Source organism: Tenebrio molitor, chromosome 8, assembly GCF_963966145.1.
Source record: "Tenebrio molitor chromosome 8, icTenMoli1.1, whole genome shotgun sequence".
Classification (NCBI taxonomy): domain Eukaryota; kingdom Metazoa; phylum Arthropoda; class Insecta; order Coleoptera; family Tenebrionidae; genus Tenebrio; species Tenebrio molitor.
The window spans coordinates 19,983,092-20,010,161 of record NC_091053.1 but is presented as its reverse complement, the minus strand read 5'-3'; the positions used below and the strand labels follow the sequence as shown (position 1 = coordinate 20,010,161).

Below are 27,070 nucleotides of genomic sequence, written 5' to 3'. Positions count from 1 at the left end.
TTAGGGAATTTAGTTATCACCGAGCTACTGCCAACAAAATCACTAGATGGTCGTAGCCAACTCGGTCCCAAAAAGATCGTGAATGCCTTATAAAAAATTGAAATACATAGTTTCATCGATTTTTGCATAATTTTAGATAATTAAAAAGAGGTAAATCGCATTTACCTATACTCAATTTCATATAAATGTGCATCTAAGCAAGCCATGAAAATCTGATTTTCTGTTGGTATTAAAGCTAAAGCTAGTGACTTTGACTTTCAAAGTTGCTTGCTCTGCGCGAACCCGATTTGACTAATTTTTCAGTTTTTGTCCATTTTAACATTTCAAAAGCAATGTTACGTCTTTTTACTGATTAAATTAAAGTAATTCTTATTTGTTTTTGTCTGTATTTTTACCAAGTAAAGATTTATTGGACATGACCTTCATAAAAGTGACTTTTGTAATGTAACTAAATTAAAGGTGCTTTTACAAATGCACAGCTCACTTGATGAACATTTATATGAAATCAATTATATATTAAAGACAACAGAGATTGGGTTAAAAATTATTCATCAACCTTCTATTCTGCATACTTTAGTTAACGTTTAAAAATCTTTACAAAAACTCCCATTGTGCAGAGAAATGAAGACCAAGAATTTTTTAAATATTTTTCCCTCACATACCAAAGGGTTCTTTCTTAACACCGTACAATAATTTTAGTGTAGCACTTTTTAAACACCTGTACATCGTTTTACTGACACATCAAAAAATAAATAAATGGAGTAAGTCATGACGATCATGGTAAATAAAGCAAAAGACACTTCTCGGTATTGTATTAAATTAAATAAATAACTGTATCATAGCCACGGGAACGAATATGACATTTAATAAACTTCGTCCAGCGAGAGATTGGGAGATTTTAATAGTATTTTACAGTAGAAGTCCGTTAGGATAGCCTTTACTGCCGAGCCAGAAATTTTGTGAGACGAGCTCGCAGAGCGAGTCGAATAATACTGGCGAGGCGAGGCTGTAAAGGCCCTAACGGACGTGTATTGTACAATAGTTTTTGTAATATCTCTACGATTCGTTCACAATTATCTTTTTGAAATACATTTTTTTCAACGCCATCGAAAAAACCGAATGATTAATAAGTGTGCGGAGGACGTCGTCATGTCGACCGTTGTTTGTGAAAAAAAATTGTTTCAATGTTGTTTGTCAGATTTGTTCAACGCTTAACTTTCCGTTGAAAATAATTGAATGAAATCAATAAAAAAAAACCGCAATCAAGATATTCCCGATGTCCTGAAGTGAGGTCACCGTTATTGCCTGCAAAATCACGCTTGTGTTAGTGAAGCATCATCTTCGATCTTGTCTCCATTTGCTGCTGTTTGTCAGATTTGTTCAACACTTAACTTTCCGTTGAAAATAAACGACTGAAATCAATAAAAAATCGCGATCAAGATATTCCCGATGTCCGGATGGCCGCAGAGCAAGTGAGGTCATCGTTATTCCCTGCAAAATCGCGCTTGTGTCGGTGTTAAAATTCTGAAGCATCATCTTCGATCTCGTCTACATCTGCTAGTGACTTACGGATTTCGATTAATTCAAAGTGTGTCCCATAACATTAAACATTAATTATTGTACCAATTATAAAAAAGTTGAAAAATAAAGTTTAGATATACGTTGCTATAGTTATTTAGTCATTCATAACGGCCGCTCCCGCTCATAACGGACACCCTTAACGGACTCCGGCCGTTATGAGGTTGTTTACATGGTAACAAACAGTCCGGATATCCACCTTTAACAACTAGATATTACAAAAATTGTATTAAATTAACCCAACACTACAAAATGCACTAGAATACATTAATTAGAGCATAAATGTTACTGTTTGAATAATATATTTCAAATTTTACGTGCGCTAGCTACTCTTTTCTCTACGTAGAATTTAGTGACTTTTATATCAGCCAATCTTTCGCTGGACAAACAATCCCTCTTTTTCTCCTGCTTTTTTTTGCGTCAAAGAAATTACACTTAATGAGCAGTTTAAAAAAAGGACTGGATTTTTGGTTAATGTTTTTTTATTCCTCTAATAGTTATTTTTATGATATATGTTATAGACATACCTATTAACGCACGTCTTGTGAAGAAATGCCCCACGAAGCCGTAGGCCGAGTTGGGGCCACATAGTGCGTTAATAATACAGGGTTATTCTAAATGATTGTAGTCGAAGTAGGCCATGCCCATGTTATTACATTTTTGCCGTTTTCATGTGAACTGTCAGTTTTCTCGCTGTCACTGTCATTTTTTAGGTGAAAAGTGCGGTGATGAGATTTTTATTTATTTTTCTTAAATTAACGGTTGAATCCAGGAATATTGAGTTGTTTTGCACCCAATTTAACTCCCGTGTGTGAACGGTGTGTACTCACTTATTCACATCATTTTGATGTTTTTTTATGTGGAGCGGCAACCATAAATTTTACATTCAGTTTTCACGCCTACTTCGACTACAATCATTTAGAATAATCCTGTATAATATTCCACGAATACTGTACAAAGTTGTATCTATCAACGCTAAAAATGCTAAAATTGTCTTAAATTTATGATAGAATAATAAATTAATCAAGGTGACGATAGCATCTAATTTTTTTCAAGATGACAGCAACGCGTTAGTGGTCTATACTCGCGTCTTACTTACCAAATAACAACAAAGAGGAATTTTAAATTTTTTGGAAGTGAAACTATTGTTTTGTGGTGTAATTTGCTTGTTGTTCCTTGCATTTGTGAGTTGTTATTTTCATTACTTCATTAGTGCAGTAAAAATTTCATTACCGCACTCATTGGCATAAGGAGACCATTACATTTCTAAAATAAGTGCGATATGGTATAACTTAAGCCACGGTGATAAACAAAATTAAAATCAAAAACCTGAAATGAACGTCATAATTAACAAGTGACAGTTTATTAACTATAACGTCCTGTGCACGTTTTCAGTAATTTTGTTTTCCATATCCGCCCGTTATCTCTTCTTTCCTTGATCATATTGTCTCATGTCTGTTACAAAAATATTATCTAAACCTATAGAATAGTTATTTTTATTTCACTACATTACAACATGTTTCCTGATTGGATTTTTAAACATTTAAGTTATTGATTTAGCCAGAGTTGACATTTACGTGAAATAGATGCGACAACATTGCACGACGCAAGTAAGCAGCTGCTGACGACGTCAAATTGTAAAAATTAAATGTTCAAAGAAGCTAACTTAAAAAGCGAACAAAAAAAAGCAAAATAATTACCTATGAAGTGAAAAGCGAAGTTTCACAAGAGATATAAATCCAATAAAAGAAAATATTATATTATTCAATAAGGGGATAATGATGGCTATTATTCGTGAGGGTCATTTTGTGTCACGAGCCGCAGGCGAGGGGCGTAATTAATCCGAGGGAGTAATAGCCATTATCCGCGAGTAGAATACTATACTTTTTCTACGACTATGAACTATGAAGAGAAATTGATCGATAAGTTTCATTATTGGACAAACTGAAACGGACGTTTTAAATTAAATTAAAAATTAATTAAATTAAATTAAAAATTATTACTTTGTTTACTTGATTACTTGATACCATTGAATGTTTGCAGTTAAGTTTTGAAATTATTTTTCAACGGGCCCTGGATAATGAATCCTGTTATCCAATGAAAAAAACTTTAATAATTACAGTATTATCCAATAGGATTAGAAAAAAAAATTTTCGTCCGTCTAGTCTCTGAACGCGACGTTGGCAAACTTCCATGTTGTTAACAGCTGATTGAATTTAGAATATGACCGGCAACCATTGCGACTGTAATTTAGATATAATCATTATAATATACAGGGTTATTCAAGTAAGATGACGAGTCTGACCAGGTAAAAATGCAACCCAAAAATCTAATTTCTACCTTCTATCGCTTCCAGTGGCGTAGATAAGGGGGGGGTCCAGGGGGTCCGGACCCCCCCCAGAGCTCATCCATATACTTTTACAACTGAATAATACTCTTTCAGTATATACACTGACAGTCACAAAAAACGACTCACTTTGAATTTTAAGTAATTCATTGTCTTAGAAAAAATTTTTGGTATACATATTTGGTATATCATATTCTATTGATAAGTGTTATTTAAGTTATTCTTTGCCAAAGAATATACGACAAACAAAACATTAAACACAGCAAATAAGATTTTAATGAAAAATGATAAAATCAATTTTTTTACCATCAAAGGGTCATTTTTGTATTAGCATAAACATGCCCGACATAACCTAATTTTTTTTTAATGTCGTGTCAAGTTAAAACATCCGGTCAGTGCCAATTACGAAACTGAAAAACACCAATATTTTTCAATTGTTTCATTGCCAACAGACTCAGTCATTGTTGATCACGCTGTATGTAGCAAACTACATTAAAAACCAAATTTTTATAGGTGCAATGGCGGACACGGAATCTTGGACGATTTATCATTCGATTGACATAAAAATGTAAAACTGGCTTTAGGTACAACTAACCTCACTTTCGATTTTTGTAATGATGATGCGAAAAACTTTCTAATGTCAAATAGTTTCAAACGTCAATCATAATGACAATAAAGCGTGGCTTACATTGACACTTTTTGAATTGACATAAATTTGACGTCTAAAATTCCGTGTCCGCAACTGTACCTAATACAAAAGTATGTGGACCCCCCCCAAAGCAAAAAGCTATCTACGCCACTGATCGCTTCAGTGATCGATAGATATCAAGGATGAGCGAAAGAGAAAAAAATACTACTGAAATAATTTATTTACATTAAAATATAACTCTCTACAAAAATTCTACAAAAAGTATACACTTCTTGAAAACTAAATACTTTTATTATTCAGCACCCTAAAACAACGGTACCATAAAAATTAAATTATCAATAAATAATACTTTAGCAGTTGTTAAATAATTTGCATAATATAAAAAATCTGTGAATAAATTTAAAAATGTACAAAACTCACTAGGCTTCTTATCGTTTATTATTTTACCTACTGAAGAAATGAGACAACAAAATAAATATAAATAATGGCTTCTAATTCCCTAAGATGCGTAAATGGTTAGGAACAATAACGAAATGAATTTAGCTGTTACGGATTCTGGTACCCTGGTATGCGTAGTACACGGTGTTTCGTAACTTTCCGAATCACAATCCATACGTTACGTTATCCATACTGGTGATATTTCAGAAAATCACAAAACGTCATACGTTGCGATTCAAGCACTAAATTTGATGACCAGAACCGACTAAATCTTACAGAAATGCACTTTGGTATTAAATTTTCCTTTTTAAAGCCTTTTCACAAAACGCTTTTATATAAATCACAAAAAAATTAAATTTTGCAGTAAAAGCTTTGGTTAATTAAAATATGTATGATATGCGTTAAAGTTACATACGTAGCTCTGAATGAAATCTCTTAGCATCAATTGCACTGAATTTAAACGTTAAACTAAGAAACTCCATTCGCCTACATACTACGCGCACCTCGTGGGTGCACCCCTTCAATGCAATCGTGCTAACGATTAAAATCAATGAGAATAGTGTTTAAAAATTGGCATGTGAAGGATGGATTCGTACAACCACAAACTGTCAAACTGTACTTAAATAAATTTGTACACAATTCTGTCAGGAATGAGCGCCCTCTACTGGCTCGCTATGCTCAACCACGGATGGTCGAGCACGTCCTCTGCGGAAAACCGCAATTCCGGTGCCAACTGGAGCATGTTCTGAATCAGCTCCTTGGCCAAATTCGACACGTCCTTCCAGTACTCGTCGGGGAAGTCGTATTGGCCGGACAGGATGCAATCGAACAGCTTTTCCTGGTCGTTGTCCTGGCTCACGAACGGGGGATAACCGCACAGGAGGATGTAAAGGATCACTCCGGCCGCCCACACGTCGATCTGTCACAAACATTCGTTGAAATTTAATTAAGAAAATAACGTCGTTACCGACTTTTAAGCCGTATCCTGACTCGGCAAGTATCTCGGGGGCCACGTACGTCGGAGTTCCGCACACTGTGAAAAGTGGTCTCGTCACTTCGCAAGCCAATCCGAAGTCGCCCAACTTGAGCAGTCTTATCCTGTCGCTTTCAAATTCAACCTGACAAAACAAAAATTTTGCACACCCGGAAGTAAAGGTACTAGTCGAGTTTCTTCTCCGAAGGGATTCATTGATCCAAGGGACTGCAGTGAAAATAAACAATACGTTGCCATGACAACATCCCACTGCCAAATCAAAATAAATGTCAAATTGGAATTTGTTGACGGCTGTCAAAATCACACGATTTTACTTCATTTCGGCCATTTTGATTCCGAATTATTTGTAAAAAAACGGTGCACTTTAGTCCCTTGGTACATAACGCACTGTTAAAAAAGTGTCATTACCAGTAAATTTTCCGGTTTCACGTCTCTGTGTACAATGTTGAGATTATGCAAGTATGCAAGAGCCGACAGCAGGTGGTTTATCATAAGGGCTGCTTGTTCCTCGGAGAATTTTTGAGCAATCGTGATGGCGTCAAAGAGATCTCCCCCTACGACATCAAATGAAATTTCTATTTTGCAAAAAAATCAAATAATCACCTTTGACATATTCACACACTAGGTATAACATTGTTTTGGTATCTTGTTCAGCTATTAACGACATAATGTTGGGATGACTGATCTGTCTTAAAATCTTAACTTCGTTTTCGATCATGTCCTCCTGAAAACGTACAAGTTTAGAGAGTTTCCGCGCAAACGAGTCAAACACGAACCTTTCCTTTACATTTTGACTTGTCTATGATTTTCAACGCAAACTCTTCCTCCGAATTTGTACTTTTACATAATCTCACCACGGCGAAATTACCGTCACCTATCATCCTACCAACTACGTATTTCTGCCTCAACGACAAAGGCAAAATAATATTATTGTCTTCGCTCAGTTTCCGCAACAAACTCTCCGAAGATTCGTAAGTTCGGTTCAGTTCTTTTTTGGGCATTTTGGGTTTAGGTCCAGCACTGAAACCGCCGGCTTCAACAACTGACACCACCAGAAGAAAGTAAATAATTACCCGTTTTTAAGGCCAGGTGTTTTCTTGTATTGTTGTATTGCTTTACTCTCTTCGAACTCGAGTTCGAAGTCGTCCTGAGAGAACCTTTCGTTGCCGTAGACAAAGAAAACATCTTCGGATGAGAAGAACTGCGACAGATTCGTGACGGGCTGTCCGGACAACGAGAACACTTTGCGGACAGCCCCCGAATCCAGTTGGGCAGCTTCTGTTAATGCACTTAGGACTTGTTCCATACTCGACGAGTTGCGTTTGTTCAGCAACAAACGCTGAATCTGTGGAGTAAAATTTCTTTTCGGAAAAAAATATATTTCAACAGTGTGACGCGCGCTCTGACACGGCAACTGTCATCGCACAGAACCTCTTTAATTTTTTCGCTCAAAATTACTAAATACAAAAAAATATTTATTTTAACAATTTTTGGTATTTCAAAGAGGCAAAGATTCGTTTTAACCTAATGTGCTGCTTATTTTCATTCAAATATACTGGGTGAGCTAGAAATCCGCTTAATCTCATGAGATTTATACAACCAAGCATGCAACGAAACACGCAACCATTTTTAAACGAGAAGAATGCTTCGTCTAAAATAAAAAATAGGGGAGGGGAGATGGTAATAAATAAAATTTGAAATTTTTTTCGTTTTTTCCTTCAAGTTGGTAAAACGTGGAATTTTTTGTTGGTATGTTTTGACATTTCCTTGGCACACATAACCTCACTTTGTCATCACTTCAATACCAATAAGAAAACCAGGAAAACATTCCTTGATTAGTTCCAAAAAGAACTGTTTTTTGCAAAATAAATTAACCACGCCACTGCTTGTCAGAATAAATGACGTTTGACAGCTGACGAAAACAAGAAAGCATCACACAAAATTTTTTGAACGCACGTTACATCATCGAGCGCAATGTTTCTTTATAACGATTTTTTAAAATCTTGAATATAAATGTTTTAATAAGATTTTGAGGCAAAAAAGAGTTGAATCATGTTTTTGATTTACTTTTTTTTTTTTTAATTAGAAAAATAATGTTACTGTTGCATTGTCAAGTCGTACCTTTCTGGGCTTGATCCCGTTCCTAATTAACGTAACTATTCGAGGCCGAACACAGTCTGGAGGTATAATTTTTGGAGTATAAGCTGGTGTAGTAGAAAATTTCGTATTGGACAGTCTTTTACTTCTGAGAGTATCTGTCTTTGTATATTCAATACGCTTAAAAATCTCGCCTTTACCACTGCAGACGTATTCCTTCCCATCTTCCAGATCATCCAAACTGGACACCTACAATGAATTGTAAAAAAAAATACTCAACTCTATCACATCTACCTACTTTCTTCCCTTCCATGGAATAAATGTTCCGCACGCCACTGGGCAAAGTGACATTCTTTGTCAGAATGCTGGTGAGTTCTGTGGTCAAACTGTCAAAAGACCTGTACCTTTCGGGTGCCACAGGTATAACAACGCCATTGAAAAACCTGTTACCATTATGGTAAAACCTGATCCTTTTGGCTTTTTGCGTTCGCGACGTGGACGAGGGTCTGCTCTTACTCAAATTGAGCTCGTCAATTCCATTATCGATAATCTCAAAGTCTGAGACTATGCTGTTGCAACTGGTCGAAGAAACGCTTCTTGAGCCACTGATGTTGTTTTTCGACATGGTGCTTGCTGAGATTCGATGCTATTCTCGTAAAATCATCGTAACATTGTTGGTGTTTAATCAATCGGGTAGTTTTTGAGGAAAACTTGGAAACTGGTACCGCCTATTTGCCAGCTGTCACTAAAACTACAACAAACACCGACTCCCAGTGATTGTAGAACGGGTTTGCGGACACTTTCAAGGTACACTTCACACACAACACAATAAAACTATTATCTCATTATGAAAAAATGAATTTTGTGTTAAACTAACTGTTTTTACGGTTAAAAAGGTAATAACCTCTTTTCGGCAAGTAGGAGGGATGGGATTTGTTACACGGCACTACCAACCCACCGAGATAATCTTAGTCCAGCCGAATGGCGAATATGACCAAAACGCTGCTTCCAAATTGATTAGAAAGATACATTTTTATCAGTTATTTCTCAAAACTTGTTATTAATCGATCGTTATCTACCGATTCGCTAATCAAATCAATTGCTCTTAAAATTGTTGGGGTTTTTCACTTGCAAGTGTTGGCACACTTACAGTCAAATGTCACTGTGAGTCACTCGTGGAGTCACCGCAAATTACATGATAATTTTATTTATGTTCAAAGAAAATGGTGCGTAAACTCAAATTTCACGAGCAAAAGTTGCTCAAAAAAGTTGACTTTATATCGTGGGAAGTCGACAATAATTTACGCGAAGTGAAAATATTGAAAAAGTACCACATTCAGAAGCGAGATGACTACTCGAAGTGAGGTTAAGTTTGAAGTATTGAGCATGGACATTTTATTTTTGTTTTTAGATACAATAAACTGGCACGAAATATTAAAGAATTGGCGCGGAAAATAAAAGAAGTGGACGCTAAACATCCGTTTCGGACGGAAAAAAGTGCACAGCTGTTGGAAAAATTGTGAGAAGTTTAGACTCATTGTGTTGTTTTTAATATTTTGCTTTTAGGTATGTAATGGGTTTGATACCCACGCGATGGGATTTAAGTTTAGTTGAAAAAGTGACGGCGTCGTCTTTTTGTCGGCGGCGACTCGCGGTTGTAATGGTCAGAAGTGAGTTGTTTTGTTATTTTTATAAATAAGTCATTTGTGGTGAAATTTCAGACAAAATGGCTGAGAGTATTAAAGGAGCAACTAAGTTGATAGAACAGGGTCATGTCAGAGTTGGGCCTGAATTAGTGAAGGACCCTGCACTGTTAGTGACAAGGACTTTAGAAGATTTTGTAACCTGGGTTGATAATTCCAAGATCAGACAGCATGTTTTGGAATATAATGGAATGGTAAGTTGTCTCAGTGTGTCAAAGACAATTTTTATTTATTGATTTCTTTTCCTTACAGAGAGACGATTTTGTATTGTGAACTTTTATACTGTGTATAAAATATTAATAAAAATGTTTTTTAAATGTGTTGTTTTCATTTCATTTGATTTGACAGGTCACAGGTGACGTTTAAGAGTGAGGTTAGGTGAATTTGTGAACGTAAACAATTACCACGTTATTTAGTAAAATAATGAGGTTTAAGGCGCTACCATTTATAAGACATTTTACCACGGCCCCAAACATTAAACCAAAAATATGTGTGGTGGGTTCGGGGCCAGCAGGTTTTTACGCCGCCCAATATATGGCAACTCGTCTAGAAACGGCCGAAATAGACATTTTTGAAAGATTGCCGGTGCCTTTTGGGCTGGTGAGGTACTTTTATAACTTAAGCATTAAAATCAGATCTGCTTCAATTCAATTTAAAGGTTTGGTGTGGCTCCAGATCATGCTAACCTCAAAAATTGCATTAACACGTTTACGAAGACTGCTCAGTTCAAAAATGTCAGATTTATGGGAAATATTAATGTAGGAAAGGACGTGTCCATCAAGCAGCTTAGGGAGGCGTATCATGTGATATTATTGGTATTTAAATATTGTATCATTTATACATAATGTATGTTTTATAATTTTTTTATAATCTTGATGGTAGGCTTATGGTGTTGATGATAGTCGCAAATTAGACATCAAAGGTGGTGACTTGAAAAATATTTTTCAAGCTAAGGACTTTGTGGGCTGGTACAATGGGGTCCCATGGGACAAGGACTTGCCAGTAGATCTTTCAGGCAGGACTGCCACAATATTTGGACATGGAAATGTGGCCATTGATGTGGCAAGATTGCTGCTGTCTCCAGTTGACAAGTTAAAGGTAGAGTATACTAAATAAACTAGCATCAGAAACTAGAAAATTTAGTTCAGATTGCAAGAGTGTAAACAAATTGTTTATAAAAAAATTAAGCCAAATATTGCGCAAGTTATTAATTTGAAATTCAATCTTTTTCACGGAAATGAAAGAGCCATAAAAACTATTTGCAAAAGTTGGCGATCGTGATCTTGTCAGATACGTAACGGTTGAGCGCTGTTGCGTAACAATTTTATTTTTCATTTATTACAGACCACTGACATAACTGAACACGCTTTGGCAACTTTTTCAAAATCTAGCGTGAAAGAAGTATGTTTAATCGGTCGCAGAGGGCCCCTTCAAGTCTCTTTCACAACGAAAGAACTCAGAGAACTGCTCAACATGAAAGACTGCTGCACAATATGGCGTCCCGAAGACATGGAAGGCATACCCGAAATCGTCCCACAATTAGTGAAACCCCGCAAACGCTTGACCGAACTGATGGTGGAAAAATTCCAAACACGTCGCATCCCCGAAGACGCCGAAAAACGACTGAAAATGATTTTTCTTCGATCGCCTCAAGAATTCGGTGGTCGGGAGAAAGTAGAGTCCGTCAAACTGACCATCAACAGGTTGGAAGGAGAAGATTTGTTGAACAAGAAAGCTGTTCCGACTGATCGAGAAGAAACAATCGACACAAGTCTCGTCGTTAGTAGCATAGGGTACAAGTCTATCCAAGCCGACAGTGACATACCCTTCGATAATGAACGCGGGGTTGTCATGAACAAGTATGGCAAAGCGGGGGATGATTTGTACACCGCGGGTTGGCTGGCAAAAGGGGCAAGTGGAGTGTTACTCCACACCATGGAGCACGCGTTTGGAGTGGCGTCCGTTGTCCTGAAAGATATAGAAACTGAGGGACTCCCCCGAGCAAAACCGGGATTCGAACAAATCGCGAAGATTCTCGACGAGAAGAACGTGCAAGTGGTGCGGTGGGAAGATTGGTTGAAGATTGACCAATTCGAGAAGAACGAGGGTCAGAAGGTGAACAAGCCGAGAGAGAAGGTTGTGGATGTTGAGCAAATGTTGAAGATTGCGGCGGCGTAACAGCAACAAGAATTATATCTTCATTATTTTACAGAAGACAAAGAAAGTCAATAGATTAGGTCACATGGGACGCTTATTCTGAAGCTTTAATAGAACCGGTTTGAACACAATAACTTTTTTACAAGTTACGACAGAGCGCAAGATCGACTAGAATTTATATAGACGAAGATTTTATTTTTAAAGATTTTTGTACAATGTAATTTTACATGTGGTATGGGGATTTTGTGATGTTGGCAACATTGTTTTTTAAAATAAAAAGACAAATAAAATACTATTTTTATACAGTTTATATTGTTATCTAAAATTCCTGCAATTTGTATTAAAAAATAGAAGAATGAGTTAATGTCACACGCATGAAAAAATGTGCTTGACAAAAAATTCACAATTGTCTTCAAGCTCAAAAGGAGCGTGTTTCTTTATCATTATTATGGATTATTATAAAAACTAAAAAGAGGTATGTCAGTACGTACTGTTACGTTATTGTTTGTCGTTTTGTTGCAACAACAACGATTTCGAAAAGGAATTGGCTCTCCGTCGAGTCGCGCAGTCGACGCCTCGAAAATGCGGAAGAGAGTGGACCAAAAAGTCGTGATTCTGCCCGGGGGTCAGGAGAATAACACAAGTATTAATACTAATCGTTTATTCGACTTGCAAATGAACAATAGATAAAAAGCGCAACTTAAATATTCAATGAAAGCTAGCTGGCTTCTGAAAGGCGCGAACAATAAAAAGAAGGAGCAACTTAAAGATGCAATGGAAGCTAGCTAGCCTCTGAAGGGCGCGAATAATAAATAGAAACTCTAGTGGTTTTCCTCCGGGTCCCGACCGATCAGCCGGACGAGTACCTACCGGTGAAACAAAAAATTAACTTTTACTGAGGGAAGAAGGGCCACCGATCTCCGTCTACGCCACCTGCTTAAGCGGGGAGGTCCTTGGAGTCCTTCCTCGCTCAAAATTAAATAAAACTTGTTAAATTCTCTTCCTTCAGTGAGGCCCTGAGAAAGAATCCGCGCAAAAAAATGATGGATGAGAGCGATGCACGAAAACAGTTCGGGTGTATAAAAAGGGAAAACAACAAAATGGCTGACTTGATAAATGAAAATTTCGAAAAATGAAATACGAGAGGCCTTCGGCAAAACCGCTCCCTAACAACTTAACAATTTATGAAATACTAACGAACACGACAATTTCTACAATTTCAAAAAAGGACCGAAATGGAAAACTTTCATCCGTCGGAATATCGAGTTAGCGTTTGAAAAATGGATATGAATAAAGTTTGAGATTCACGCTCAATTATTCCGTCGGGAAATGGGACAGAAAAACAATGTTTTCGAGAAGCCACGACCTGCACGTGGAGATGGGTGTCATCGCTACTCCGGGTTATGCTCCGGTTGTTGTGGAGTCCGTGGTCCTCTAGGAGAGCTCCGGGGACGACACGGTCCAGCAGACGCCAGGGTGGATTGAATCTGCTGCTGCGGAGGTCGCAACTCCGCTTCCGCGATACGGACTCCTTCGATACTCGCTCCTCCAGCCTCTTTTGACTCCACCACGTTCACACCAGCACCTGCTGCACGAGTAATTGAGTAGGTAATTACCCCCTTCACTCCTTCTTTGAACTCGAAACCCGGCAAAAGATCGTGAAAACTTCCTCGACTCGAGCTGGTTCTCCCCTTATAGGTACCTACCCATGTGTTTTGCCCCTCTCTCGGGGGTTTTTCTTCGGAGGATACGGAAATACCGCTGGCCATGCACACGTTAATTGGGCATTCGAGAGTGGTCTAATTTTAGTCTATACCTATTATACCGGGCGATTTTTTTAACATTGAACATAGCCCATACTTATTCCCTATGTTCAGTTTTAAAAACACAGGTCAATGCATGTATGTAATCACGTAACCAAGGTAACGAAAATAAGTACTTGACAGATTAACAAAATGGTCAAGTTGTTTGAAAAAGAAATACACATAATGCAGTTATTCTATGCCAATCAGAGCATTAGAAATGTGCGTGACATTTCCAATGCAACACATGATAGACCAATTCCATCAATCGGAACAATTTTTAACATAGTTTCAAAATCTCTGGTGTTCGGTATAGTTGGTTACATAGCAACTCACAATGCATTGATCTGTGTTTTTTAAAATTGAACATAGGGAATAAGTATGGACTATGTTCAGAGTTAAAAAAATGTCCCGGTATAGAACTCTAGAAATTCGATTTGGTGGGAAATTTAAATCGTAACAGTAGGTAGAACTACGTCCACTGATAGAATGCATTTTTTTTAAATATCCTTAGATAACAAAATCCCCAAACCATAACATTAAAATATTAAGAAAGTATCATAGATTGTGTTGGTAATATCTTGAAGCATTCGCGCCACTGATTCTCATTGGTTGTTATGAAACCCACGCGAAAAATAAATTATATGACATTTCAAATTTGAAATTGTCAATGCTGTCAAAGTGGTTTAAGATATATATTTTTTTTAGATTTGCGATTTTTCATCTTTAGAGCTTTGTTTTGCGATTTTCTGCTTTTAAAAGTTATTAGTTTTGATCGTGTTGCTGTTTTTATCTGTTCCGTTGCGATTTTTTGTTGATTTTTTTAAATTTTTGAAGTGAGTGCGTGCCTCAAGAATCTACCTAATTACAAACATCGAAAATGATACAGAGGTAATTTTTGTTCATGCATTAAATAGGAGTACATATTAAATAATCTCTTGCTTGTGTTTAGCCATTTCCGAAAAAAGCTGGATATTTTAATTTCAGTAGCCAGCTTTTTCGGAAATTCGAAAATGTATTGTGGGTTGCATTTTTTATTCTGTGATTTACCCTGTATTAATAAAACCTAATATATTACTCCTACTGTACTGAAGTTTTCTTTCGTCTTTCCTAAGTGCAAACATGCAGAATAATAATAAAACATCACGTGTAAACCTGCCTTTCCATTTTTTTAAATTTCGCGCCGGATCTATTTGTTGTAGCGTAGAGTGAACATTTTTAGTAACATTTATGTCAAGCAATCTATGAGTGGACAGAGTTTTTTTTTTACCTAGAGAGAGAGATGTCTAAAAAGTCACAATTTGGCGATTTGTCCATATCCGGTTTTGGACTACTTTACCCTATTCATTTGTGAATAACAAATCAGCCCGATCAGCCGAGGATTTTACGTTCATTACCGGCCCTCTAGAGCGGTCGAACTGTCAAATCCATCTTCGGGGCCGGTGTCGATTTCTGGACCGATGCCTTTTTCAAGCTGGAGTGGCTCTGGAAAGACCCGGTTGCGTCGCGCCTCACGACGCACATGGTTTCGAAGAAGAGCATCGTCTTTTTGTCCAGCTCACTTTTATGGAGCCACAGTCTTTTTTATAGAGGGAGAGGAGAGGAGTAAACTAAACGAACACGTTTAGAACGTGAACGAAAATGGGACGAATTTCGTTCATTGGCCGGCCAATGAGAATGCAGAGTGCCCAGAACAAGAACAAAACCGGGACGGAACGCCGCCCGGGTGACACCTACCAGCCAATTAGAATGTACCTAATTTAAAGAAAAATGACTTGATATTTCTGAGATAAATTTACTTTACGCAAAGCCATATGGTCCGTGCAAAAAATTGAGTGTCGAAATCACGTGCTGCGTAATTTCTGCAATAAAATCAAACATTGCACAACACAAAGTTGAAAAAAAAACCTTATGGAGTAATATTTTAAAAGTTAAGACAGCAGTAGTTAGTGCTATTAAATTTCGCAAAGCTGAAAATATTTACATGTCCAAAAAGATAGAGAACTTGAGAAATGATAGGTATTTTGAATCGACCATGCATACCTTTATCTGGAAGCCATGTGAATTGTGTTATTAATACATATGAATAAAATGAGATAAGATGAGGCAATATTTGTTTATTTGAAAGATAATCCCTTATCGCAATTTTTTTCCTACAAAAAGTATCTATGCATTTTATTTTATAATGTGGGAATTCAGCCGACCACGAAATGCAAAATTCTGATGAATCTGATGAAACACCGACGATGTCAAAATAATTCTTGTTTTGGCTTTTTTTATTTGTGTCCATAATTTTAATTTATCCGGTTTTTTAATCGCATTTTATCTGATTATTAAATTAATGAATATCATTAGACTTTGTTTGTATTTTTTGTATTTTTTATTGAAAATAAACTGTAACAAATGCCTTTACAGAATATGGAAGCTTTGAAGAACACAACAAATAAATAAGTATTTTAGCTTTAGTTCGTCGGTCCTTTATAACAAGAATTCAACCGAGTTTGCAAAATGGTGGAAGACATTTTGAACAATCTTTACGATATCTAATTATTTTTTTTAAATTTTATTAGATCTTTATCCCATTTGATTTTGAGTTCGATTTTAATGAATAAAATTTCAAGTTTATACATCCACACTATTCTTCTCAATGTTTTCAGCGAAGCACAAAATTTCACTTTTTAACCAATTTATAATTATCACTCAATCCAGATAACGACGCCTTGCATCGAAATTAGGATGTTATTATCTTTCTGGACAGATTTCAAATTACCTTAAACCAAATCAACTTGGGTTCGGTACCAGAAGTGGTTGCGAAGCAGCTATGCATTCCCCATTCCGTAAGATCATATTTAACTAACTCTTCAGCCGAAGTTTTTTTGAAGATTGACGTGGATTGACGTTAAAAATGCTTTTAATTCTGTTGAACGTGACTCCCTGCTGTTAATGGTTCACAACAAGATTCCCCTGATTTATCATTATTTATGGCAATGATGTTACTCTTCTCCTTCATATCTAACATACAATGGAAGTTTAATTTATTCCCAAGTTGGTTGACAACAAGGCGACCCCCTTGGTCCTGCTATATTCAGCTTATCAATTCACCGGACCATTGAAAGACTTTCGTCGCACCTTAATGTTTGGTATCTGGATGATGGCGCTTTAGGAGGTTTAGCTGAAAATGTTTTTAAAGATTTGGAAACCATTATATGTATGTACAGCCAACGTCAAACGTGATGGCGAGAGAACACCCTGCGCACAAACCCATTTTTACTTTTACTCCCACTACTACCCTTATCCTCAGAGGCAAATACACTATGCATAGGCGTCTCATTAGTTGTCTTTCTGTTTTGTCAAGGGTTTAAGTTCTGTGTTAGATTTATTTCTCATTTTCTTGAAAATGTCGTCGCCTGGCAAAAAAACCTGTCATTAGGAGTCAGACACGTGAAATAATTTTTAACGTTTTCACATATTTTAAAAGTGTTAAATGTGAGTCGGACACGTTAAAAAATCTAAAAGACAAAACATCGCTCGCCGCAGGTAGGATTAAACCTATTTTTAAAAATTATTTTTGAATACAAATCTTTATTATACAGGGTGTCCCAGAACTGGCTCCCCAGAGAAAACAGGCATTTGCCGACAATAAAAGAGACTCCAAATTGACTAAAATAAATTTTCTGCTAGCTCAAATTACCGAGTTATAAAGTTTTTAATTTCACCAATCCCGGAAGCTCGTCCTCAGGTGTTACCAAAAAATCCGATCGGTTGCTAAACAACAACAAAAAATCTCTGATATCGCACAAATCAATAAAATGTTTGGGCAACTGGAATTTTGACATTTTCCGATATAAAAATTCGTTGACGTTTATCTGTCATCATCATCAAGACTTGACAATTGGAAAATTCGAAATAAAACAATAAAAATGGCGATTCTAAAAAGAACCATTTATTTAAATAGGTAACAATGTTAAAGCAGATGTTCGAAATGACCACCATTCATTTGTATGCACAATTGTGCTCTACGTAACAAACTTCTTGTAGTAGCGTTAGTTATCATTTCTTCAGTAACTGAAACAAAGCCTCCTGAATTCGAACTCTCAGATCAGCCTCTGAATTTATGGGCCGCCGATAAATGATTCAGATCTGGAGACCTGGCAGGCCAATGATGCGGTCCTCCTCGACCGATCCAGCGCTGTGGATATTGGTTATCCAAAATTTCCCGAACGTTTCTGCTAAAATGTTGGAACCAGTCATTTATGCAATAAGCAAGAGGTACAATTTCAAGTAAATCAGGTAGCTCCGTGCCAATGAACTGAGCATATCTTGGATCCACCACGCTTATACTTGCCAAACGATCGCCCAATAGCCCAGTCCACAAATTAACAGAAAACCTATGTTAAAAACCTCTGGGAAATAATTCTCTTGGATTTTCCTCTGCCCAAATATGAAGGTTGTGATAATTAGAACAACCTTACCGGCAAAATAGCGACTCATCAGAAAACAGTATCCGTGACAAGAAGTGTGGAGCATCGTTTTGGTTTATTAACCACAGATAAAACTCTCGCCTAATTGGATAATCCTCTGGCAGAAGATGTTGTACTCCTGTATAGTAGTACGGATGCCTCCTATTATCAGCTGGAACTCTCTGCACCGAACTCTTGGATAAACCCATTTCACGAGAAACTGTTCGAATACTCCGGGTGCCGTCTTCTTCAAAGACATTCAATACGGCTTCCTCGTGTTCGACAGTCCTTACATTTCTTGGAGTACCCCCAACTTCTTCTTCGAACTGACCTGACCTGACCTGACCTGACCCGACCCGTTTCTCGACCCCGAGCGATTAATTTCAGGATTGTTTTATGATCCGGATGACTTTGTCTTTGTGGAAATTGTTCACGGTACAACCTTACTGCTTCACGTGCATTGTTCCCACATCGCGCAAAAGTAAGAATCATATCTACGTACTCAGAGGAAGAATACATGTTAAATGATACACTTGAATTAAATATCGCAGCGAAATTCTATAACAAATGTCAAACTGACGTAAACAATCATTCTAATAAATGTAGTGGACCAAATCTAATGGACAGAATTATAGAGGTTTACGGATACAAAGGAAACCTAGGCAACGCAAAATTGCGATTATTCCACCTTAATGATGCTCAACTCTAATTGGTCAACTTCAGAATGTCTTTTCTCGGTTATCATTTGAGATAGGACTTCTTTTCTTCAAAATACACGTTAATATATTCGCCCTAAGGCTCCCTTTTTTCTCTGGGGAGCCAGTTCTGGGACACCCTGTATATCAGGTGTTTCTATACGAACCATTGAACGAGTGATTAAAGAAGGGGAGCAATCAATTGCAAATACCGGAAGTCCAAAATTTTCCACCCCAAGAAAGAAGCGGCCTAAAAAAGCACCGGGTAACTGATATCCCTGAATATCAGTGTTGTAATATTCGACAGATTATTTATGATTTTCATAAAACGGAAGGATGTCGTGTTACGGTGAAAAATTTGCAACAAAAAATCAAAGATGATTTGGGAATTGTGGCTTCGGAAACTTCTCTCCGTAGAATTTTGAAGAAAATGGGTTTCAAGTGGAGAAAAACCGAAAACAACAGAAAAATTTTAATAGAAAAGATGGAGGTAAGAGCACTAAGAATTAAGTATCTCAACAAAATCCAGTATTTTCGTACCCAACAGCGGCCAATTGTGTTTCTTGATGAAACATATCTTCACAGTGGACATACTTCTTCGAAAAACTGGACGGATGACACGACAAAAGGTTTATTTAAAAATATTTCAAAGGGGCCCCGACTAATTATTGTCCATGCAGGGGGTGACATGGGATTTATACCTAATTGCCAACTAATATTCAAGTCGGGTACAAAATCGGGGGATTACCCCTCTGAAATGAATTCTGAAAATTATGGTAAATGGTTACAGGAAAGGTTAATCCCAAATTTACCTGTAAATTCGATAGTTGTGACCGATAACGCTCCATACCATAATGTTCAAATTCATGCAGCCCCTAATTCTAATTCTAGGAAAGCTGATATGAAAAATTGGTTGCACGAGAAAAACATTATATTTGATCGTAGCATGCTCAAACCTCAGTTATACGAGTTAATCAAAATAAATAAAAAACGTCATATTAGGTATAAATTTGATGAAGTAATGCTTGCTCACGGACATACCGTTTTGCGGCTTCCACCCTACCATTCGGATTTGAATCCCATAGAACTTATTTGGGCTACCGTAAAAAACAACGTGTCTAAAAAAATATAACTTTTAAGTTGGAAGATGTGAGGAAACTGGCCGAGCACGAGTTTGATCATATCACTCCAGAGGAATGGCAAAAGCGTTGCCAACATGTAATAAACATAGAACACAAATATTTGGAAAATGAAGCTTTTACAGACATTCATACGGAAATAAATCCATTGATAATAAATTTAAATGACGATAGCAGCACAAGCAGTAGTGAAAGTGAAGAAAATCATTATTCGGATAGTACTGAATAAATTTTATGTCAAATTTAATATCCTTTATCATTTGTTCCCCTTATTTGAACTGTCTATGTACGTCACTGGCCTGCCAGTTGCTTTAGGCGAATGATGCTTGAGAGGGAGTGTTCTACCTGCGCGACCGCTCGCCATCACGTTTGGCGTTGGCTGTAGTTGAATTTGAAAAACTTGGATTATCATTGAATTACTCTAAATGTGAATTATTCCTTTCTTCTCATGTTTCTGAAGAACGCAAAATCGACATTTTGAAGAAATTTGAATTTATTTCTCCAGATATTAGAAAGACCTCTGCAGAAGATTTACCTTTACTTGGTTCGCCGTTATTTGAAGATGCAATGCCTAATTTATTCTCAAAAATTTTGGGAAAATTCGATTTGTTAGTGAAAAATATCGAAAACATAAAATCTCATATGGCTTTGGATTCCGAAACTTAACTACCGAGTGACTATAAATGATTGAAAATTATTTTGTTATGTTGGTGACACATTTGAAATCTTTAGTTGGCGACATCGTTGGCATGACACACGTAATTTTTAAAATTGAAACAAACGTCAAAAAAATCTAAATCGACAATGTACTTCGTGACTTAACCTAACCTAAATAGAAATGACTGACAGATAATGCACGACAAGACTTGCACTACCAACTGCATCAGTGTTGCCAATCCACTATTTTCTTTCAATCATTTATAGTCACTCGGTATTTTCTTCGTTGCTGTCTTTTTTGGAAATTCAAAAATTGTTGTAAAGCTTTTGATGAAAAAATTCAATCAACCTTGGAAAAAATTTTGAACATTAAATTATCTTCAAAGTCTTGGAATCAAGCATCACTTCCATTGGATTTTATGGACTAGGTATTCGTTCAGTGACTGAATTATCTTTAGTAGCATTCCTTGCTTCAATACATTCTTCAATTGCTCTCATCGGATGTTTACTCTCTCCTTTAAACAATACCTACCTTTGAGATCAAATATTTGTCAGAAGCTTTGGACTGTTGGAAGCTCCTCTGTCCCGGCATTGAGATACCTGATTCACCTAATTTGCAAAGAAAGACTTTGGGATGCACCAATTATCAACAAAACGTTTAATGAAATTTTGGATTTTTCTGATCATTGCAATAAAGCAAGACTATTAGCTGTTTCTGTTTCCCCTTGATCAAAGTTCAACAGCGTTGCCACGTGTATTTTCGATGTAAATTGCAGTGTTGGTGGATCTTTGACATGCAAACCTTTACGAACAGGACAAATGTTGCGTTTCATAATGTGTTTTACATTTTTTTTTATTATAAACTGATTAAAACTCTCAATTTTTTTGGCATTTATAAAAGCAAATATTAACTTCCATTTTTGTTAGTTATTGTTTGTCAGAGAATCTATGATAAATAATAATACGATTCTTACAATAGAACTGTCAGTTTGACAGAGAAACAATAAAACAGATAAAGCATGAATCCGCTGCAATTGCCAACGCCTGAAGAAGAAAAAGAAATCCTCCTACCGAAAAGTTGCTACTTCCTCGACGGCAAAACAAAAGTAGATTACGTTATAGTGATCCCAAAACTGGACGAGCGCATCCGCGGCGATCGCGTGCAGATGCAAATCAATCAATTTGTGAGTCAGATGAAGGACAAAGGTTTACTGGTCGAGAGAGACGTGGGGAAGGTAAGAGTTAACACTTGTCGAGCACCACCACCCGACTGACGTCTTCCAGTTTTACACCACACTGGTTTTTCTCAAAATCCACGCCCCCCACAAAGCTCTCTTGCGTCACGCCAATATCTACAACGTCCAGTTGACCTGTCAGAATCCGTACTACAAGTACAGAGAGAGAATTTGCAATCTATTAACAACCGAACTGACCAAACCCAATCCAGAAAGCGAAGTGTACAGGAGGGCAGAGTACGTCTTTTTTCCCCTTGTTGGTGTAATCTTCGCAATATTCTTCGCAGGAAGACGCTCTCCGGGAAGAGACCAGCTTCGATAACAACATTTGAACGCAGTCAGATTGTTCTCAAAGTCCTCAATAATATCAGTTTCTTGTTTGAAGACGACGAAATTACTTTCGAGACTCTCTTAGACAAGGAGATATTCTTGCAAGCTTACGCAATCCACGACGGCGACGGCGACTGGACAGACGAAGGACCTCTAACAGACCGACAGGTACCTCCCCACGCTCTTCATTCTCTTCCTCCAGTTTTATTTCCTAGCTTTTGTGCAAGTACTGGGCGAATTTGAGGTACATATTCAGAGAACAACCGATACACTTGATCGAAAAGTACTACGGACCCAAACTGTCCTTCTACTTCGCTTTGGTCAGCTTCTATACGAAAATGTTGATGGTACCGACGGTACTCGGTCTGGTCAGTGTTCTCGCGGGTGTAGTATTTCTGCAAATGGACGGTTTCTATATAGAGTAAGTAAGTGGTCAACACACGAAGCTAACCCACACTACAGATCGCCACCAGAGATGAAGTGTGCAAGAGCAACATTGTACTCTGCTCCGACCAACAACTCAAGACCGCTTGCGAACTCATGAAGTTAGCTTACGTCATCGATAACCCTGTCACTGTGGTTTACGTCGTCATTTGTTCGTTTTGGGGTAATTGCAGAATTGTCGTTTAAATTTGATCCAGAAGAGTTTTCAGGAGCTATATTTTGGAACCTGTGGCAAAGGAGACAAGCCATGTTGCGTCTGCGGTGGAACTTAATGGGACTCAAAATCGACAGAACCATGAGGTAAAACTGAAGATTTTTTTGAGTGGAGTTTGGTAAAAAATTGTCAGACCGGAGTTCCAGGCGACCGCCAAGACGCGAAGGTCTTCTATTACTGGCGAAATCGAGTACTACATACCCCCTTTCAAGAAAGTGTTGTCGTTTATATTCTCTTACATCGTCATTTTCTTCATGGTAAAGTAGGAATCTTTGTTTTTGGGCATGGTGTATTGTTAAACACTTAACAAACTCGTCAACCACTCTTTCTCATTCAACTGCGCTTTTCCAGGTGCTGATCTATTTCGTGTTGATCTTCTTGGTAATTCAGTACCGATTCCTCCTCAGGACAAGGCTGGACTACGACACGTTCAGCTACGCCAACGAGATCGAACTGTTCACCTCGACCATCATCACAACCATCATCATCATCATTCTTAACACCGCAAGTCCCACACCTCACCTATCCCCAAACCTCGAATTCTCTTTTTAGTGTGTTCCTTTGGTGTTGTCTCTCTACTCCACAATAACTCGTTTTTTGACACTGCTGAGAGTACCAAGGACTCAGCTCCAGTACGACCGAATGAATCTGCACATGACGTTCGTGTTGACCTTTGCCAATCACTTCTGTCCGCTCTTCTACTTGGCGTACATCAAAGGCTTCCTCCACACCTACCCCGGCGACGTGTCAAACGTGGAAATGATCGCGAGATTGCAAAGCGACTTGTGCAAACCTGCTGGTTGTCTGGTGGACCTCGGGATGCAACTGATCACCATCATGATCATCACAACTGGGGTCAAAATCGCGTTCGACTTGGTGGAATAGTGAGAAGTCGAGTTTTTGTGCTTCGTCCAATACTCTTTATGTTTTGTAGTTTGGCTTCTATCTTGAGGACTGACTCGATACCGAAAGACACTCAAATCCACTTTGGCCAGTGGGAGAAAGACTACGCGAGGAAAGAGTTGGACGACTCTACCATTAACGAGATGTACACGGACATGGGTACTGCAGTCGTTCAAATTGTTTTTTGTCTAAATGGTACTTTTGCAGTGTTGCAATACAGCTTCATCGCATTTTTTAACTCATCGCTGCCAGTGATAGGACTGATTGCGTTGCTCCACAATCTGCTCAAGATGCAACACGACGCTTACAGATTCCTCAGACTGTATCGTCGCCCCGTATTGGACAAAGCTGCAGATATTCAAGGCTGGAATCACATTCTCAGAGTGGTGACAGTTGTTGGGACCATATCAAACGTATTAAAAGAATATGCGGAAGAAATCTAGTAATCTGTTGATTTTCAGGCGTTCGTTGTGGCCTTCAGGAGCGACTTTATCTTGAGGTTTCTGTACAGGAGGGCACACGATAACTCTTTGGTCGGATACGTCAACAGCACGTTGTCCAGTAAGTCACCAATTTACGAAAGTACCATTTTCTAGATTGATTGTTTGCAGAATTTGCAATAAAAGAGTACCAACACGACAGCATGATAATAGACCACGAGAACGCAACTAACTGTTTTTATCGCGGGTTTCGGTATCCCCCGAGTCACAAGAATAAGTACCAACCTACGGAACAGTACTGGCACCATCTCGCTGTCAAAGCTTTGTATTTTATAATATTGGAAGTAATTGATTGGTTGTTGTGCATGAATTCGGTGTGAGGCAATGTTTTGTTGCAGAATTTTACCCTGATTTTGTCGTTAGTTCTCAGTTATGTGATTCCGGAGATACCCCGGAAAGTTAAAGTGAAGTTGGAACATGACGAGAAAGTTTTGAAGGCGGCGAGGGAAGCGCAAAAAGAAGAGACAACAAAATAAAGTTGTTAATAAATGTTATATTGACTTTTACACATAAGCGTAGTGTTATTAAGTTATTATAGAAATATTTGTTTTGTTCGACACTGTCAGAATTTGAGAATTTTCTCCTGTGTGAACGGATTTTGATAAATGTCACAACTTGTCAAAACGAAACGTCAAGCTAATTTTAAAGATTTTAAGCGATTTGAAGCCCTTAAGAGCTTCATCGAACAAAAAAACGTTGTATTCAACTCGTTCGTGTGTAAATTGTGCCTTTTTGGCACTCGTAGGCCTTTAAAACGCTCGTTTCACTCGCGTTTTAAACTGGCCCATTCATGCCAAAAATAAGCCCGATTTACACACTCGTTAAATAAACTACTAATTTTGAACTCACTAACTTCAAAATGACATTTCGCAAACGCAACAGTTAACGCACAGACAATTAAACTATAGTAAGACTGTCAAGTGGGATTACATTTTCGGGGACGCGCTCAAGTGGCGCTGCCCGAGCGTTAGGCCAAACTAATGTATAACAAGTTGCATATCTGACTAGTTTCTGTATACCTAGTTGCCTATTTTTTTTTTCAAAAAAAATAAAAACGACTAATTAAGTATTGAACATTTTAATACAAATTCTAACATATACAACAAATTAGTAGTTCATTAAACGAGTTTGTGCGTAAATTGGGATTTTTTGGGCAGGAGTGGGCTAGTTTAAAAGGCGAGTGAAACTGAATTGAAGGGTAGATCTAGTTCAATAATTTGATTTTGCGTTAACTTTTAAAATTTCTGGAGATAATTTTAGAATCGTTCAAAAGATTTTTTAATTTTGAAATTGTTTTTCGCTCATATCGGTCCATGTACCTAATAAATGTTTCTACCTTTTGAAGTAAGAGTACTAACTTTCTTGCATTCAAGTACTTGCAACACACTAGAAGATTTTGTTGGGTGTCTATTTTGGGCCTTTTGCATAACAGGAAGGATTAGATTCTCTACAGTGGGATTTTCAGTAATCGTAGAATTTTCAATTTGTTCAGCCGGTCTAACATTGTTTATTGAAGTTTGTTTGTCTTCACGAAGAAAAACCGACGGCAGGGCGTATTTATGGAGTTTTGTTTTTTGAGTAAAGAAATTGTTGCTAAAAGTTATTTATTAAAATTTAACATAAAATAACATTTTTAATTTACAATGCGAAAATTTCCGATAATAATGCTAAAATGTTTCTCGCAAATAAAGGCATTATCTGTTTTGAAGGGTGGTGCAACATTTACCTAAAGCTTCTATCCATCGTTTCCTTTGTTCTTCTAATTTTGGAAATTTAAAATCGCCGATCTTGTTGTTTACAAAGCATTTATGTTTAATTTTTCCCATATCCAAATAAATAAAATAAAAATTACGAACTAAAAAACGATATTTCGTACTTTTTCAAAAAGAAAAAGATAACTTACCAAATAAAAAGATAACAAAAAATTACCTCAAGATACTGGTTTGGAGTTAGAACAATTTATAAAATTTATTGACTAAACCTTGACAGAAATTAGAAAATTCAAAATTACTGATGACATTATTAATTAATATTCAAATCAACCTTTTTTTAAACGGAAATTCCCGATCGGATTAACGAGTAAATTCCGTAATTTAGTTTGGCCTAACGCTAGAGCAGCGCTAGTGTTGTCAGTGTCTCCCATGTTTTATACGGGTTTTGAAAGTCTTAATTCTGTTGATGGTCTGTGAGTTAACGGCGAACGTAGATTTCTACAAGGTCATTCTTTGACGCAATCGAATATGCTCCATTGTAAAACAGTCGTAAATATCATAACCTATCATCATGTTGTATGACGTTAATTGTCATTTTTTTCTCATTTTTTGACACTTTGTTGACATGGGCATAATCAGGCAGGGAAAATTTTTAAATTTGTGACAATCTAACCAAATTTTGAAATGACATTGACGACCAAAATTTATTGCTCGCGACAGTAGATAAGATTGACATTTGGGCAAGCGCCACCTATTCACTAAATTGGAAACTATTGGGTAATAATTTAAAAATGCCAATGTTCGTTTCAAAAAAATAAAAATGTCTTCACGCACTCGTTCAAAAAACTCCTGGACTGTCAAAATTAAATTTTAATTAAAATGCTTGTTTTCACGGTACTTGGGTGTGAAAATTTTTCGCTGGAATGTACCCACGTCAAAATCTACTTACAAAATAGGTATATTTAGGTTATGTTTATGTTTCTTTTTAAATCATTAAACTAAAAATGTTTTAACAC

General features: G+C 37.2%; 4 protein-coding genes across 4 annotated transcripts; 3 read left to right on the top strand and 1 right to left on the bottom strand.

The window, feature by feature from the left end:
• Positions 1-4,776: 4,776 nt before the first annotated feature.
• On the bottom strand, positions 4,777-9,102 carry LOC138136458 (serine/threonine-protein kinase GL21140). Its single transcript, XM_069055652.1, has 8 exons — positions 8,402-9,102; positions 8,128-8,352; positions 7,080-7,351; positions 6,783-7,026; positions 6,610-6,730; positions 6,415-6,560; positions 5,984-6,130; positions 4,777-5,931 (listed from the first exon to the last, which is right to left on the bottom strand). The coding sequence occupies exons 1-8, from the start codon at positions 8,726-8,728 to the stop codon at positions 5,674-5,676; spliced, it is 1,740 nt and encodes a 579-aa protein (XP_068911753.1). The 5' UTR covers positions 8,729-9,102; the 3' UTR covers positions 4,777-5,673.
• A 137-nt stretch (positions 9,103-9,239) lies between these two features.
• Positions 9,240-10,123, top strand: LOC138136460 (U3 small nucleolar ribonucleoprotein protein IMP3). The gene is made up of 5 exons (XM_069055654.1): positions 9,240-9,463; positions 9,515-9,622; positions 9,670-9,773; positions 9,825-10,000; positions 10,059-10,123. Exons 1-5 carry the CDS (start codon positions 9,327-9,329, stop codon positions 10,077-10,079), a joined length of 546 nt encoding a protein of 181 aa, XP_068911755.1. The 5' UTR covers positions 9,240-9,326; the 3' UTR covers positions 10,080-10,123.
• A 21-nt stretch (positions 10,124-10,144) lies between these two features.
• On the top strand, positions 10,145-12,271 carry dare (NADPH:adrenodoxin oxidoreductase, mitochondrial). Its single transcript, XM_069055653.1, has 4 exons — positions 10,145-10,411; positions 10,465-10,621; positions 10,689-10,904; positions 11,151-12,271. Exons 1-4 carry the CDS (start codon positions 10,230-10,232, stop codon positions 11,982-11,984), a joined length of 1,389 nt encoding a protein of 462 aa, XP_068911754.1. The 5' UTR covers positions 10,145-10,229; the 3' UTR covers positions 11,985-12,271.
• A 9,428-nt stretch (positions 12,272-21,699) lies between these two features.
• Positions 21,700-24,996, top strand: LOC138137416 (anoctamin-5-like). Its single transcript, XM_069056784.1, has 14 exons — positions 21,700-21,951; positions 22,001-22,188; positions 22,239-22,449; positions 22,497-22,702; positions 22,755-22,888; positions 22,935-23,025; positions 23,073-23,196; positions 23,291-23,443; positions 23,492-23,823; positions 23,874-24,001; positions 24,050-24,255; positions 24,304-24,403; positions 24,454-24,626; positions 24,681-24,996. Exons 1-14 carry the CDS (start codon positions 21,736-21,738, stop codon positions 24,816-24,818), a joined length of 2,400 nt encoding a protein of 799 aa, XP_068912885.1. The 5' UTR covers positions 21,700-21,735; the 3' UTR covers positions 24,819-24,996.
• The last annotated feature ends 2,074 nt before the right edge of the window (positions 24,997-27,070 follow it).